Consider the following 18,518-nt stretch of genomic DNA (forward strand, 5'->3'; position numbering starts at 1 on the left):
TCAGCACGGCAGTGAACTTTCCCAGAAGTGGCCGACCTTCCAAAATTCCTCCAAGAGCACAGCAACTATACATCCAGAAAGTCAGAAAAGAGCCAAGGACAACATCAAATGACCTACAGGCCTCTCTTGCATCAATAAAGGTCACTGTTCATGACTCCACTATCAGAAAGACACTAGGCAAAAATGGCATCCATGGAAGAGTGGTGAGGTGAAAACCACTGATCCAAAGCACAGGAGTAAATCCTAGTCTTAGAAGTAAGTGAAAGACTGATCTCCAGTTTTCGGAAGCGTTTGGATGCAGTTATTGCTGATAAAGGTGGCACAATCAGATTTTAGATTTTAAGTTCAAGGGGGCAATTAGTTTTTCACATGGGTGATAGGTGCTGGATAACTTTGTTTGCTTCTGTAAAAAAAATAAAAACTGTGTGTTTACTCAGGCTGCCTTTATTTTATGTTGTATTTCATTTGAAGATCTAAAACTATTTAGTATGAGATACACACAAAAACAGAAGAAATCAGGAAATACTTTTTGATTAGTAAGCCTTAGATTAATCGATAGAGGAGGGAAAATGTACTAAATAAATTCCTTTAATTGTCTCAAAAATAAAAAAAACTTTCCATAATCAGTGAGAAATTTGTTTTCAGCCCCCAACTGCTCTCCTAACACTTTATATTTGTGTGTGTACATTTCCCTGACGTGGTTTTAAACTTGAGAAACGGAGTACTTTAGTGGGAGAATGAACAGTAAAGAGAGGTGGTGTGATGCGGCCAAGGTAAGCTCAGTTACTGTTACCACCCTGAAGCTGACGCCACCCAAAGTGTTTTTTTTTTTACTATTATACCACAGTAGTTTGTCAACAATTATTGATTTATTTTTATTAATCCAAGAAAGGTACTTCATACATTTTATTAGTTTATAATAACAAGTTAGTCATTTACCTTACAGCCGCTATAAACAGTCGTTCCCTTACGTTCTGTCAAGACTTTCCCATGGAAAAAACATACTGACGGTTACCAAGCACTATTACTGGACTCTTTCCAAAATGATAAACATCTCCTTAAAGAATATCAATTACTAGATTTTTCTATTTGTTAATTAAAATGTTTTTTTAACCCATTTATTATTAGGTTTAGGGGTTTTTATTATTATGGTTTATTATTATGTTTATTATTAAGCTTGTGTGTTAATTATTAGTTTGATGTGTTTATTATTAAGCTCGTGTGTTAATTATTCGTTTTGTGTGTTTATTATTAAGGCCGTGTGTTAATTATTAGATTTTTGTTTATTATTAAGGTAGTGTGTTAATTATTAAATTTGTGTTTATTATTAATCTTGTGTGTTAATTATTAGTTTTATGTGTTTATAACTAAGCTTGTGTGTTAATTATTAGTTCGATGTGTTTATTATTAAGCTCGTGTGTTAATTATTAGATTTGTGTTTATTATTAGGCTTGCATGTTCATTATTAGGCTTGTGTGTTTTTATTATAAGATTCACATGTTTAGTATTAGGCTCATGTGTTTACTACCAGGTTTATGTGTTTAGTATTAGTATTATATGTATAGTATTAATATGTGCTTAGTGAAAAATGAAAAAGAAAAAGAAAAAAGGAAAAATCCAAGGCACTTCTTCTGGTACAAAAGTTAAAAAGCCTTTATTGTTATGTGCTTAGTATTAGTATTATGTGTGTATTATCAAGTTTATGTTTTTTTTATTAGGCTTATGTATTTATTATCAGGTTTATATGGCGCTTGCGGGATACAAACCACCGTGAATTGACTGTTTCTACAGAAACAATCGCATATTAGAAAAAGTGCATTAATATAAAACAGTAATTTTTCTTCAAGCTGGTTCTGCTGTCAGAGCTGCTGTTATAGAAAATTAATCTACACCATCTGACCAGTCAGATTTGAGAATTCAACACAGCACTATGAATATTAAAGATTTGGTGTAGGGGGAAACTTATAAATATTAATGAACATCGGGCAGTCTCTATGAAAACCTGATGCCAGTTAAATGTGCAGAGAAGGGACTCTACAACAATGTAATATCACAGACATGCTTACAAAATGAATGATGCATTAAGTTAGAATATTTCAAGGCAGATGATGGGGTCATACAAATATTAAACTTTTTAAGAACATCTTTCTTTTAAATAGTGATTTTACAAAAATCACTTGATTTTCTTCATTTTCTGAAGGTTAAAACACAATTCATTGCCAGGCTGTCAGTCTCAGAAATTGGGATATTCTCCATGCAACTGTGCTAGAAACAAATAATCTTGTATTGATAGATATAATGTAGTTTAGATATAATAACACAGTTTGTGAAGTTTCAAACCATGACTATACTGAAAATAGCAAATACAATCTGGCAACCCTGATTTCTACATAAACTACCTCTTCTGCATGTGTGTGGTTTTTGCACTGACCCCGAGTTCATTGGTTTGACGAATGAAGAATTCATGGGAAAACGGATTATTTTTTCTACCGGCATACCCTCGCATTCCCCATCAATATGGAACTACTGGACACATAATCACTCTAGCTGAATATCTTGCACATTTATGATATCACCAGACTGGATATATAGGTGAAAGCGTGTGCATGCACGCACACACACACACACTATCAGTGGTTTGCCTCATAAATAGGGAATAGATATTGCGGTGTGTATGTATTGTAAATACCCGCAGGGGGCCAAGCCTTGATGTAGCCAGTGCAGTGCACCACTGAATACTGAGCCTCGCCTTCCTTTGATGGCCCGAGCCCATTCCTAAAGGAGAGACACATACAGAGACACACATGTGAGACACCATAGATATTATAAAAGGATAACTCTTTCACATAATGCAGTTGAAAAGCAAGTGTGTGTAGCAGGCAGTCTCAGAACCCTCATGTCCTTATTGCTGCAATCTGATTGTAAATAGGGACAACTACCAAAAAGCAGTGTGTCTCCATACTTCCGAGACAACATGCATGATAATGATTGAATTGTTTAAAAATGTATGTGTATATATATATATATATATATATATATATATATATATATATATATATATATATATATATATACACACACACACACACACATATATATATATGTATATATATATATATATATATATATATATATATATATATATATATATATATATATATATATACACACACACATATATATGTGTTATATATATATATATATATAGTCCTGCTATGTAGTTTTACATAGCATAATATTGCGGTACTCAGCCTCAGTGTTTTCGCAATTTTTATATCATTGTTGCAAACTGGACGTAAACAAGATCTTAACATAACAGTAGCAAAAAAAAGTGGCATTTGTTGAAATATGGCTGGAAGAAAATAAGCCATCACAGAACAGAGAGCACATAATTCAAAGCAGTGTATAAAGATAAAGAAAATATATAGGTAACTATAAGGAGATAAGAACTAAAGGTGTTGAAAAAGCTCTTGAAAGTTTTTAGTGGCTTCAGAAAGAGAGAGAAAAAAAGCTATAGATATATTTAGGAGTGTGCCTAGTGTACCTGAAACTATTGGAACATCAAGGGCAATTCATTTGTTTTTGCTGTAGACTGAAGACATTTGGGTTGGAGATCAAAAGATGAAAACGAGAAGAGAGTTCAGAATTTCAACTATTATTTCATTTCAGACGTATTAAACGACAGAGAACATAGAACATTTTGTATCAGAACACCCAATTTATACTACTGCTCACCGAAAAATTGGCTGGTCTGATACAAAAGGTTCTATATTTTATGTTGTTTAACACATCTAGATGTAAATAGCAGGAAATAAAAGCTGAAATCCTAAACTCTTGTCTCATATCTATCTTTTGAGCTCAAACCTAAATGTCTTTGGTGTACAGCACAAACAAATGACTTGGTCTCGCTTTTCCAATAGTTTCAGAGGGGACTGTATGAGTAAACATATTTAGGTATATGCAGGTGCAGAGGAATACTGTTGCTATGCATTACTACACAGTACATCTTGTAGACCAGTGGTTCTCAACCCGGGGGGCACGGATAGATCGGAAGGGGGGCGCAAATTGTTTTCAAGAAAGAAAAAAAATACACAGACAGGGCATCATTTGGGTACTTGGTGTATTTTATTGCTTTTCAAATAGAATTTGCATAAATGAAAAAACCTGCGTTCCCTAAACCTCTGTATTTTCTTATTGCTGGGGAGAGGCGAAGCTTAGCTGCCTTTTATCAAGCTGTCAGTGCGGACCAGTGTTGCCAATTTAGCAACTTTTCAAACCCCTTTAGTGACTTTTTTTTGGGGGGGAAAAAAAGCACCTAGCGACTTTTTGGACAAACCTTAGCAACTTTCCAAATGTTGGCAGTACTGTACTGCAAGTGCGAGGTCTTGCTTTCCCGCTGCACTCACACCTCTCTCTGCATCTGCTCTGTTCAGTGAGCGAGAGCCGGAGAGCTAACAATGTCATGGATAATGACACGCGCCCTTCGTCACAATTTAATTCGTATGCAAATGTTTTTAAGAACGCAAGAAGTATGTAATGCAACATGTTTTCCATGTAAACACCATATTACACGTTATTACAGCCTAGTTCTCTTGTTCAAAGTAGTTATAGTGTTCAGAAACATTTTTGATCATGCATGTTCCATAACTGTCCGTTATATAGTTTTATAAAAGTCATACAAGTTATTTTTTAAAAATCATAATGAAAAGTTATGAAAAGTAATTAAAAAAAGTACAAAAACACAAAAGCAAAAAAATCTATCTATCTACCTATCTATCAAAACAGATTATAGAAAAGGTTGTATATAGATAAGATTTTAGTTACAAAAGCTTGAGAACCTCTGTTGTAGACTATACGTGACCTTGTGCACCCACACACAGAAGGTTGAAGGGAAAGTTTTACTGTGTCTCTGGAAGGTTACAGGTGGTTAATGAGTCTGAAGGAGTGAGCTCTGTATGCATGAAGCTACAATAAAAATCCATCAACCCACATTTACCCAAGTTATGTACCTGCCGGCAACTCTTTCTAAAGGAGAGAAAAATCTAGAAACAAACACCATCAAAGAGAATTGGAATGAAATCTGGTGCCTTGTATATAGGTTCATTTGAAAAAACACTTTTAAATCACCTACCATTGTGTGTCAAGGCTAACAAAACATATCTTCTATCCACCATTCATCAATAATTCAGCCGGATATTTGGATCAGGCTGAATAATTGATGAATTATTCCTGGACTGGATGTACAGTAATCTGACATTATGTGCATGTACACGAAATTCAGTTTACATTCAGGTTCACTTCAAAAGCTTCCTGATTATAACTTTAAGCTCTCTCGGATGAAAACAGCTCAGCCGTGGTGCTGGCGTTACGATGTGTCAGGGAATCCAGGCTGAGATCTTGGCTCAGATTGAAATGCATTCCAAAGCCTACGTGGGCTGCAAACATGTCTCCTTGACTCACGGTTTTGTCAGGAACGTGTGTGACAGATGAGGGTTAAACACGATGAGTCAAAAGGGCAAATTTACAAAAGACAGAACATGAGCGGTGGATTAAATTTCGTATCAACAAAGCAAAAAAAAATAAAAAATTTAAGAAAAGAAATAAAGGCAAAAAAACTATGCGGTAAAAGTGAGGCTTGCGTCCTTGTGTGATGTATTTATGGCAAGGAAAACACTTCTATTATAGAATGAAATACTGCACAATGGATGACACAAAGACTACACATGTTGACTTTCTGTATATAAACTATTCTGAGCTATTTTTATACTTACTGTTAAAAGAAAGCTTCATAGTTGGACTATAATGCTGACAATATATCATAAGCTCTACAGTCATCAGAAGTCTCTGGTTTGACTGAAAACACCATGCATCTGGGTTAGGAGTGTGAAATGTGATCATACGTTACATAAATATTACTCCTGTGTCTTCCGTTCTCAAAGAAAAGCACCATGACGTCATTTATAACAGATTATTAGTCATTACTATGTCCTATGCTGTGACACATTCTGCAGTCAGAGTGTATATTCATATTCAACATGTTATAACTATGCAAAGTTGGAGAAAAGGAGTGACAGAGGCAAAGAGTTTGCGTGTATGCATTCTTGCCTGTATCTCTTCCTCATGCTCGACAGACGGTTGAGAGAGATGTGATCCAGAGGCGCGCTGCCACACCTGAAATCATAATATTTATAAAAATTAAAACTTCAGTTCTAGAGCGCTTTTTGTTGAACAGTATAAAACACAGCGCTTTACAGAGAATGTGAAAGATAAAGATGTTATAAAACACGAGGAAAAAACCAAAACAACAAATATAATGGCGCAAAATAGAACCCATGGGTTAGAGTCTATCCACTCAAAAGCAATAGCAAACAAGGACATTTTAAGAAATGTGGAAATGAATTCCATAGATTTCGCCCATAAACACTGAACATATTAGAGTTAGAGCTGAACATAGTTAGAGCTTCTGTTATTTAATCTTTTCCAACATTAAAAATTCTATTCATCACATACCACTAACTGAAATTATCTTGTGGATGGATGGATAGGTGGATTTCCATGGGTCCCTGAGGGAAAATGAGTTCATTTAAAAGAATCCTGCATGCTGAAGGGGTACCAGTACCAGTGCCACTGTATTGTCTTAGCATTAAAAGAGCTGGGGTACTGATCACAAGGTTGTGAGTTCAAATTGTATCAGCATCAAACTGCCACTACTGGGTTCTTGAGCAAGATCTTTATCCCTCAACTGATACACTGCATTCATTCACTCTTTCAGTAGCTGCTTTATCCAAGTCAGAGTTTCACTGGATCTGGAGCCCACCCCAGGAACACTGACACCCTAGATCACAGGGCACCATGCACATACACACATCTGATGGACACAGGGAGAACATATCAAACATGCACCACCATACCGTCACCTTTAGATAACAATGTCTGCCAAATCCACTATATAGCCAAAAGTATGTAGACACACGGCCATCCCACCCATATGTTCACATTACAAAACCATGGGCATTAACACAGTTGGTCTCTCCTTTGCTGCTATAATAGCCTCCACTTTTCTTGGAAGGCTTTCCACTAGATTTTGAAACATGGCTGTGGAGATCTGAGGTCAGGCAGTAAGGTCAAATGAAAAGGTGAGCAGTCAGCATTCCAGTCCCTCCCAAAGGTGTTTCAATGGGGTTGAGATCAGGGCTCAGAAATGTGAAGGCCACTCGAGTTCTTCCACTCCAACATTGGCAAACCATGTTGGAGTGGACCTTGCTTTGCGCACAGGGGCACCGTCATGCTGGAAGAGGTTTGGGTCCCTGAGGAAATTCTTAACGCATACAGTCTACACCAGGGGTGTCCAATCTTATCCGGAAAGGGCCAGCGTTGGTGCAGGTTTTGATTCCAACCAAGCAGAAGCCACACCTGAGTCTATTGAAAGCCAAGCTCAACTGATTAAACAGGTGGAATCAGGCATGGCTCCTGCTTGAATGGAACGAAAACCTGCTCCCACGCCGGCCCTTTGCGGATAGGATTGGACACCCCTGGACTAGGCAGTTTCCAACTTTGTGGCAACAGTTTGGGGAAGGCCCACATATGGCTGTGATGGTCAGGACTCCACAAACATTTGGCCATATAGTGAACGCAAATGTACTTCTAATATAGTGTATGTACTCCTAGAATGGTTCCTTGAGTGATGGCCCTTAAACTTCAACTTCTTCAGGAAAGCCTGAGAGGCTTAATAGACACTCCGACACCACCTTTGAAGTGTGAGAATGAGAAATGAGCTTGTAAACATGTTTAAAGACCTCCACCTACTATCACATTTTAAGCATCAAATATCTGCACTTGCTGCATTTTGACAAATGTTTTTAACCAAAGCTGACTTGCAAGTAAGATATATTGCCTGAAATGTCGGATTTGGATGGTACTAAAATCTTAGAGATACTCCAGTAATAATTATATTACCCCACCTCCACACGTAGAAAAATTTGTTTTGGTCTTCAGAGGTATATTGTTGAGAATGACTTTTCTGTAAAATCTCTTCCATTGTCAGGATTTATCATGCTGTCATTATAAGCTGAATAAGAGAGTGGGTGAAAGAAAAGGCATTTTATGTGTATTTAGAAATTAATTTGATTTGACTTCTTGAAAAAAAATCTATAGTGAGGTAACCATCTGATCAAACACCGTGACCAAAAATAAAACCGTGACAGCGTAACAACCCTATTAGTTATATTAGTCTCATAGCGCTAATGCTAACATAAAGCACAAACATCAGACACCAAACATGTCTTGGCTGATCGAATACATCTGAGGTAAGAGAAAAGAAGTGCAAATTTCCATTAAGTGATCCCAAATGGGCTATAGTCTAGCATACAATAAATCTTGACACCCAATCAGGAATGGTTTAATGCAATGCAATGTGAGAAAGGACATCTTCCTGGACATCTATTATTAAAACCCATCCTTTTAAAATGAAATCACACTTATGTCACACGTCTTTGTTAAGGCCTCACTCGTCAGCATGAGGTCCCTGACGTGCTGGGAATATTTCTTAGGCCATAAACAAATTTCAGACAGGGATAATTCAAACCACACACATGGAATTTCCCATCCAAAAGGCCACTCTCATCAAGGTAACGTAACAGTTTTCCCTAATCATCAGTGCCAAACCAGTTATTCAGCAGTCCTAACACAAATCTAGAACAAACAGATCATCCTAGTTTCCGTGAAGTCCAGTCATGATACTTAAATGCAGTGAGGCTAAACATTACATAATCACGACTGCTCTTTACAGCTCTGCAGTCTACAGTCATGAGGAGGAATGTTGTTATGGACATATGTTTCTCATCAGTGCCGCATACCATCGCATCCTGACACACTGTTCCAATTTTGAAACGTGGACACAAATAAAATTTGAAACGCATGCACATTCCTGGATGACGTCCCTGACTGTTATTAGTTCACGCTGAAGTATGTTAAAACACACGCAACGTAAACAGAGACGATGCCTGATTTCGAACACGGTCCGAACAACGTGTCTTTGTAGACAAAAACAGAACGCTAGCTAGTACTCAAAGAGGTCTCGCAATCAGACAATACCTCTTTGGTAATTTGTGGGAAGTACAGGAATTTTCCCGAGGGTCTGCATCATCTTGTGAAAAACACAGCGTTGTTTTGGGACATAGTTTGGGGGATCAACACTGAGACACTGCTAGGTCATGGCTAAGATATGTGTAAAACTAGTTTGGTTGAACACTCTTTTGGACAACATGTAGGTTCAAACAAGGTTTAAAGGAAGAAAACATGAAAACAGTCTAGGCTTCAAGGTACAGAAAGTCAGATTTCAATTAACCCAGATATGCTTGTGGAGAATTTAAATCACCTTTACTCCATGTTCTCATCTCTGAAAACAGTATAATAATTCAAACTGTGCCAAATTTGTGGCCAGATTGTCTTTCGTTTTCTGGCATTTTTTCATAGCTTGTGGTCCAAAAGGGACTTGGAAAAAGTAGCCCCTTTGGATGATCCATAATTTGATCACCTGCCAATTCCCACCCACAAAACAGCTTGCGTTATCATGTAACAGCTACTAACTGGAAAAGTTGAAGGCTAACGTGCTACCTCCAAGATATGTGAAGCCAACCATATATAACTTTTCAAACTTCTCAGAGAGCATACAGCAGTACATCACACTTAGCGGTAAGTGCTATCTGCCCTCTTCCACATACATACGCTCACAGACACTCACGATTGGCTAGGGTTGCTACGATTCACATTGCTACATCCGTCCCATCCAGATAGGACGGCCAATTTTGCTCCCTTGGCTCCCAGCCATGGATTCTTCTGGCATCATATGTCTAGTTTTATGCTATTTTTAAAGATCATTAAATGTTTCATTAAAACAGAACACATGATTGTGATGTGCATTAGGGAGATATTCAAAAACTATGAAAAAGTCTGAAGGTTTAGTTCACTTTAATTGACTTGATTACTTTACAACAGAAAATTCATTCTCAAAACATTCTGCAGATTTCTCGGTCTGAACAGACGTTACATTCTATCATTTCTGACTTCCTAGACTTGTGCATGCATGCAATTATTCAAAAGGCCAATTATGTGGCAGCTGTGCAATGCAAAAAAAAACCAAACAAACAAAAAAAAAAAACCAAGAGTTTCAGTTCTCAACCTGTTAATGTTCACGTCAAATGTCAGACAAGGAAAAAGAATTGACCTCTGTGGTTTTACCCGTGGCATGATTGTTGGTGCCAGACATGCTGGTTTGAGTTGTTTCTGAAACTGCTGAGCACCTGTGACTTTCACAGATAAAAATCGCTAGAGTTTACACAGAATGGTGCGTTTAAAATAAAAAAATAAAAATCCAGTGACCAGCAGTTCCTGATGAGAGAGGTCAGAGGAGAGCGGCCAGACTGGTTCGGGCTGACAGGGCGTCTTATATAACCACTTTTTTACAACTGTGGTGTGCAGAAAAACATCTCAGAATGCACTACATGTTAAACCTTAACGCAGATCACATCAGTTTCCAGTCACGTCAGCTAAAGACAAAAAAAAGAATCCAGGGCTACAGTGGGCACTGGCTCACAGAACTTGGACACTGGATCTAAGTTTGTAAACCAATGCAGCTCTATTGAAGACTGTTTTTTATTTAATCTTTTGATCAGTGGTGGTAGATCTTTTGATCAGGGGCAGTGGTGGCTTAACGGTTAAGGCTCTGGGTTACTGATTGGGAAGGTCGGGGGTTCAAGCCCCAGCACTACCAAGCTACCACTGTTGGGCCCTTGAACAAGGCCCTTAACCCTCTCTGCTCCAGGGGCACTGTATCATGGCTGACCCTGAGCTCTTACCCCAACTTCCTGACAGGCTGGGGTATGTGAAGATAAGAATTTCACTGTGCTCTAATGTATATGTGACCAGTAAAGACTCATTATCATTATTATCAAATTGTTTTTTTCTTTACATCCCTAGAAGGTGTAACGGCAAAGGCACAAAGAACCCAGACATTGACACCAAATTGAACCTATTTTTGTAAAACAAAAACTTCTGTGCCCAATGTTCAACAGTCTGTACTGAGGGGGTCCACGTCATTTATTTTACAGTTAAAGGGTTCCCTTCAAAAAAGTTTAAGAACCCCTGGATTAGCCAATGTTTGTAAGAGTAGTAGGAAAATGTCAATCTGTTCTCACAGTGAGCTTTACTTTTAGGCTGAAAGCCTAGACTCAGATTCAAAACGGTATGCGTCACCTATGAAAGTTCCCACAAAAGTTGTTCTAAAAGTTCCTAAGAAAGTGATTCATGTGGTCTAATAACTGCAAAATTGCTTGAATGCTTGAATATATTTCTTTTTGGGTTTTTTTGAGTGATTACGTCTATGTATTGGTATTGCAAAACTACCATTTATATATATATATATATATATAGAGAGAGAGAGAGAGAGAGAGAGAGATATTTTATTTAACTTGGTTTAACAACATCATCCATCTTTGTGTCATGGCGTACAACAATTTTGGGTATACAGCTGTTTACGGAAACCCCAAACCTTGGCTCATGATGGGCCTAGCTCCTTGGAACAAAATCTGATCTCTAGAGCACATTACACGGTACATATATAAACATTTTGCACATTTGTGTTCCTTAGAACTTAAATCCAAATGTAATGCTCAAGACTGCTCGCAGTCCACATTTAGGGTCAAATTACAACGGGGAGGGTCTGAGTCTCAGTCTTAATTTTTTAGGGGGCGCCTAGGTAAATACAGTGTGCATGCAGAACATTTCAGGTTTGAGAATACTCTGAAAGTACTCCTAAGTAAGTGTTTCTGAAAGGTTTTTTTGATGGAGGCTCTCAAAGTTCCTAAGAAAGTGGTTTCGAATGTTCCAAAGACAAAAAGCTCTCATAGTTGCTATGAAAGTCTCTCAAAGTTCCTATGAAAGTGGTTCTGAAAGATCCCAGCTTTGAATTTTATACCTCATTCTGCAGATGAAGGAGCGTCTGGAGCCCATACACATCCTCATCGAGGACTGCTGTCCCTCCTTCTTCACTGTCCCCGTCTTCAGGTCCAGGATCCGGCCTGCAACACACACACACACACACACACACACACACACATAGAATTAAATAAGCAGGAAGTACTATAAAAGAATAACATCTCACATCTCTTATCACAGTACTCTCTGAGGCAGCTTCTATTTTAGAGTTCTTTAATGGAGGCTTTGCACTCAAATAACTCCCTAAATGTGTTTTCCTTTCGGTACAGCTAATAGAGCGATGTCGCCGAGAACCAAAGCATACAAACATCAAACATGACTCCCGGTCAAACACAGCAGTCGGTGATTCATGCGCTTTTTATTATTCAGTAACAAAGTCATAGCTGCAGGATAGGAGAGTGTCTATGATCTAAGCCTTAAGCCATTTCCATAAACAAATTATAGAAAACCTGTTTAAAAAAAAAAGAAGACGACGACGTTACTAAAAACAAGCAGCTGACAGCTGTTACAAGTCCTCCGTAGCAGACGTCACCCCCGACAGTCTTTCCATGTAGAAGTGATGACACCAAATCCTTTGTAAGTGCCTAAGCTATTAGTATTCCTCCACAAATAACAGATAAATAAAGCTAAAAATACGAGCAATTTCCATCTAATTGCTTCAATGTATACTTCTGGTAACAACAAACAGCAATGTGCTTATGCGCCTTTTACCTTCTGGTTATTTCTACACAATTTTTTCAGTATTTCTGCAGAAGAATATTATTCTTAGCCCAATAAGTAAGGAACAAAGCACGGCAGGGTGTGTTGTTGTCACATAATGCATCTTATCCATTTATAGTTGCGTTCACGTACATTTAGTTTACACTACTTACATTATAACAGCGACGTTATAATAGCTATAAACAAAAAAAAAATCTTTTTCTCTCTCTTGAAGTTAATAAGATATAAAAAAAAGGAGCTTGTCACGTTATTGAGAAACCGCAAGGCGCTCAGTTCTAAAGACGTACAGCTATTTAGAAGAAGATAAAACTTAACCACTGACTGTTATAAAGCTCTGATACTGGAGACTCTTCCCAAAAAGCGTAATAACGCTCACCTCGCAGAAAACGTCAACGATTACACACTTCTTTGTAAACCTTTATGTGGAACATCCACAGATATTACAAGTCCATGGGTAAGTTGGTAACATGGAAATCTTATGTAATGGATCAGAAAAATATTGATAAACATTGATATATAAATGAATGATTTCACTTCTTCTTTGTATTGTGTAAATAACAAAGAAGTGGAACTGTAAAAATTATTTGCCAGATGTCTTCTTATGGACCTTTACAGATTTTCATTTTCAATTGCAAATTGTGCATTAACCCTCTTACCCCGTATGGCCGAAAAACCGGCTTGCCCATCTTTGACCTATTCCCATAAGGACGATATAACAGCTTGGTCGTCTATGCCAAATCCCCGTAAGGCCGATATAGAGGATTTACAGTGTAAACGTTATCCCCGTAAGGCCGGTATACTGGCATTACTCTGCTATGATTCCTTACTTATTTAATTATTTTTTTTTGACCCGGAAGGTTGATGACGTCACGACGTGATTATGTTATTACGCCGGCATTACGATGAAGCTGATCCAAGCGTGAATATTGGTGTACTAGAAGTGAACTAAAAATGTCAAAGCGAAAAGCTAATCATGTTCCAGCTAAAGTTACACCTACAGTGAACACAGGTACATCTAAAACCGTGAAAAAAAAGAAAAAAAGAAAAAACATACACAGTTACACAGGCGAGAGCGAGGATTCTAGATAGTGACAGCAGTGAAAGTTCAGGCGATGGTGAAACCGATACCGAAACTGATAGAGACGCAAACTCTCCTGATTCAGTCCCTGATCCGTCTTCATCTTCAGCATCAACCAGTGCGACTGACACTGCAGGGGTCTGGAGTCATTACGGGACCATTTCTGTGCATTCGTGAAAAGACTACCTGCTGGTCTGATTATCACCAGAAACTTGACTTTTGGTGCTAAAATGCATTTATTTATTTATTATTTACTTGAATTTATTCAAAGGCATTGACCACGCTGATGCTCGTATGGTACTTCTAAATGAGTAGAAGGATTTTAGCGAGCATTTTTCGTAATTTCTCTAGTTAAGAATTGTGCTCTAAGTGGAGTAAAAACGCTGAAATGCTTCATTTTCAAAGTAATATTACACAAATACATTATTATAAGTTGTCTCAAGGCCTAAAAATGTTAAAATTAAAATGTTGATTTTGGCCCAGTAACTCAGGGTTGGCGTGCTGTTTCTCTGGGGAATATAGGGTTATGGGACATAATACTGTGGGAACTTAGGGGTAAGAGGGTTAATCATTTATTTTATTTTAATTTTATTGACTTTATTTAAGTTATGATTACAAAACATTTGTTACATTTACGGCACTTAGCAGACACCTTTATCCAGAGTGACTTTCAGACTCTCTCATTTATACAACTGAGCAGCTGAGGGTTAAGGGCCTTGCTCAAGGGCCCAGCAGTGGCAGCTTGGCAGTGCTGGTATTGGAACTCACGACTCTATGATCACTGGGCAGTCCAACGTCTTAACCACTGAGCCAACCAATACCCAATATGCTATACGTACTCTCTCTGCAGTCCTGGGATTCGTTTCACAACCTTTGAGTCACTAAAACAAACATAACCCACTGAGCTACCACTGCAGTCTTTGGTAAAAGGCACAGCTTTCAGCAGTTAAAGGTTTTAGCCATTATAGGTCAGGAGTTCATACTTCTTGTCCTGAAGTGCAGGAGCAAAGCTCCCAAGTAAGAAGCAAGAAGTAAGAATGTCTCGAAATATAGAGACTAAAAGTTCCATAAAAAGAAAAACATGGAGTGAGAATACACATTATTAGAAATATTTATATCACATTCAGAATGGGAGCTGCAAACGTTTGCACTGATATAATTAGCTTTTTCATTATTAATATCTTAGCAGCACAGTGGCTTCCACTGGGAGGTTTGGCTGCTAGAAACAGAAAATAATCTATATTTTAGATGACATCGGACGAGTTATGTTTCACAATTGGATTACTTTCACAATTGGCCTACTAGGAGCAGCACATTGGCTATGCAGGTATGTAGAACTCCAAGGCATATTTCTGCCTGTCTCTCAGAGTTCCCAAGATACTGTAGGCTCCAGATCCATTTTGACCCTGATCAGGATAAAGTGCTGCAAAAGATGAATGAACGAATGAATAAAAAATTACACAGAATTCCAAGTAATAATGAGCAAAGATTGGCCTCATAGATGCCCTCATAGACGCAGTACACCTTATTATAAAATATGTATATGACATTCAGAATGGGACATACAATCTTTTGAACTGACATCATTTTGGGTTTTTTGACTAATAATATTTTGTCCATTTTGTTATCCGTGACAAGGAAGCAACATCTCTGAAAACTAATACAATTGTGCCCAAAAGTTTGCATGCCCCTTGCAGAATCTGCTAAATCTTAATACCGTTAACAAAATAAGAGGGATCATAAAAATCCCATGCTGTTGTTTATTTAGTTGTGTCCTGAATAAACTATTTCACATAACAGATGTTTACATATAGTCCACAAGACAAGATCATAGCTGAATCTATAAAAATTACCCCATTCAAAAGTTTACATACCCTTGAATCTTAATACTGTGTGTTGTTACCTGGATGATCCATGACTGTTTTTTTTTTTCCTGATAATTGTTCATGAGTCCTTTCTTTGTCCTGAGCAGTTAAACTGTCCACTGTTCTTCCTGAAAATCCTCCAGATCCTGCACATTCTTTGCTTTTCCATCATATTCTGCATATCTGACCGCTTTCCAACACTGGCTATATGATGTTGAGATCCATCTTTTCACACTGAGGACAACTGAGGGACTCGTACACAACTATTACATAAGGTTCAAACATTCAATGATGCTCAAGAAGGCAACACGATACATTAAGAGCCAGGGGGGTGTAAACTTTTGAACAGGATATCTTAATGATAACTACTATGTCCCAAACTTCAATGAAGACTTATTTCAGTTGCAAGTGTGTGCAGGGATTAAATGGTATACAACAGATACACAAAGAGGGGGGAAAGGAGGGGGGGGGGGATTACAGTGCATTTCACAGGAAGTCGAGTCCCAGCCACATTTTCAGCCCAACGCTGCTAAACCACTTGCGGAACCACAAAATCTGCTGCCCAGAATTTCAGACACGCCACGTGCAACCTGTCCAATAACTCTGTATAACCTTTTAACTCCGGTTATGTGGAAACTTACTTTACTATAACAACTTACAGCAGCCTGATGGGAGCTTGCTAGGGAGTTCAAATGGCATAAAAATATGAGCTTATCATAATATAAGCACATCGCAGGATGCTCTAGAGGAAGCCTCCATCCAGATGACACACAAATGTGTTATTTTAGGAGAACAGAGACATGAGATAAATATCTGAAAAGGAGCGGCAGCAGAATAGCAATTGTGTGGTTCACTGTAAAAAGAAACTGGGAGGTTTATGTTTGAGATAAATCCTCTAAACGAATGAGACGACGAGCATAAACAAAACCGCTATTGCGCTAACTTGAATAGTCATAGATAAATAATACAATCATTTACAAGTTTTCTCATTCACACACTTAAAAAAACCCAATAAAAAACACGATGATAGGGGTTACAGTAAATTCGCCTGAACGTCATTTGTGACCCATGTCTGTTTGGAGTGGGATGAGTAAGCAGCACTAGTGTTTAGCGTAGTCGTTTGTTGTTTTATTTTGCCGTGTTAGTCCAAACAGCTTCCACTGTTCCCAGCAAAGAGGCACAGCAGGTGAAGTTTACTTTGGAGTGAAGATCCTGGCAGGGAAGGAAGGGAAAAAACAGAGGGGAAAGTGAGAGAGCAAAAACCACCGCTGAAATCTGTGACCTCCTGTCACCCATGACCAGTTCAGCTCCTCTAGTCATGGGCGCTGATCATTTAATTGGCATGATTAAATCTCAAAGGAAGAGGAAATGTGTGCCAGATTGGCCCAGATCATGGCATCAGGAAAAAACACCAAGCAAAACACCAATCGATTAGAGAAGAGAGACAAATCCCTTCCACTCAAGGAAGCATTTCCTCTAATAACTATGCCATCTTGTTCAGCCTCATGTGCTAGGGGACATGTTTTTTGTAAATGGACAAGCAGGTCATGGCTAACACTCCCTACACTACCTCCTCTTGGCTTTGCCGTGCAGTTCCATGCACAAGCTGATCTCTATTTCCTGAGAAAGGTACGAAGCAACAAACAGCAACCACCCCATCGCATTAAATATAGCCAGGTTAAATATTTACACAGCACTCATCTTCTACACGTGTGGAGCAGATAAAAGGGTGGGAAATACAGCAAAGCATAATAGGGTCCTTCGGGGGGAAAACGTGTAATGTAGAAAATATTTCTTTTCATGACCAAACTAATATTTGGTGAAAGCAACACCAGATTGACTTGTGAGAAAGAATAAAGTTTTTCAATTAAATTAGTTTGGGAAATGAACCATAGAGATAACAACAAATCTGTAATAATGAGAGTTGAATAAAACTGCACATATTTAAGGAGATGTAAGATGGGAATTCGGGTTATTTACAATAACCCAAGTTTTGTTTAATAATAATAATAATAACTGCAAGTTTTGTTACGTGCAGTTCATTAATGGGAATAGTATTTTGTTCATTAGACGGTTGACTAAGTCTTCATGAAACTATTTCAGTCATAGTTAGTAAAAGAAAAAGCTACTGTAAACATCGTAAATTGTGTCCGGCTTCAAAAAAAACAAGGCAATGAGTTGATCTGAAAAGCCCAAATTCTCATCACAAGTAGACAGGATCTGACACATTGTACACACATTTGGCTCAGTTCACCAATAAGGCACGAATCTTTCTTCTCCCAAATTCTTTCAAACCAACTAAAAGTTTACGATATCTACAATACCTGCAATTGTTCTTCTTAGCCTATTTATGGCTGGAAAAGCTTCAAGAAGTCTTACTCTACCTTCGAATTAACAAACCATTACTCTGCAATGCATTTTATAAAGCCTTTTTAAATAAGTGCAAAATCAGCAAAGCACTACAAATAGAGTAAGCATCCCCACATTAATGTTATTTTCCCTGCTGTGATTGTGCTTCATTAAGAAGATTCATTTCCACTTATCCTGATAAATGGAATATCCTAATTGCCCACATCTACAAAAAATAAAAAAACAACAACATTCTCTCAACTTTCAACTGAAAGTGCTGACTCTAAGAGCCAACTCATTTGCAAGTGACACCTCACTACTGTGTACCATATTCATTAATACACAAGAATACTCATAGGACCACCAGTGAGTAGATATTACTTGGATGGAGGATCGTTCTCAGCACAGTACTGACACCGACACTGTATTGGGTGGTGCTGGTATGAGTGTATCAGTTGTATTGTGGTTCCCATGGTAACAAGGACCATACATTCATGTTTGTTTTGGTCCTG

General features: G+C 38.0%; 1 protein-coding gene across 4 annotated transcripts in view; it reads right to left on the reverse strand.

Annotated features, from left to right (window-relative positions):
* Positions 1–18,518, reverse strand: part of arnt2 (aryl-hydrocarbon receptor nuclear translocator 2) — a 133,598-nt gene that overhangs the window by 71,680 nt on the left and 43,400 nt on the right. For all 4 annotated transcript variants that reach the window (XM_053635574.1, XM_053635572.1, XM_053635571.1 and 1 more), the window contains 3 exons: positions 11,975–12,077; positions 6,106–6,171; positions 2,690–2,775 (listed from right to left, as the gene is read on the reverse strand). In XM_053635574.1, coding sequence (XP_053491549.1) covers positions 2,690–2,775; positions 6,106–6,171; positions 11,975–12,077 — 255 coding nt within the window. The remainder of the gene's footprint in view (positions 1–2,689; positions 2,776–6,105; positions 6,172–11,974; positions 12,078–18,518) is intronic.

The sequence above is a fragment of the Ictalurus furcatus genome, chromosome 10 (genome assembly GCF_023375685.1).
Source record: "Ictalurus furcatus strain D&B chromosome 10, Billie_1.0, whole genome shotgun sequence".
Classification (NCBI taxonomy): domain Eukaryota; kingdom Metazoa; phylum Chordata; class Actinopteri; order Siluriformes; family Ictaluridae; genus Ictalurus; species Ictalurus furcatus.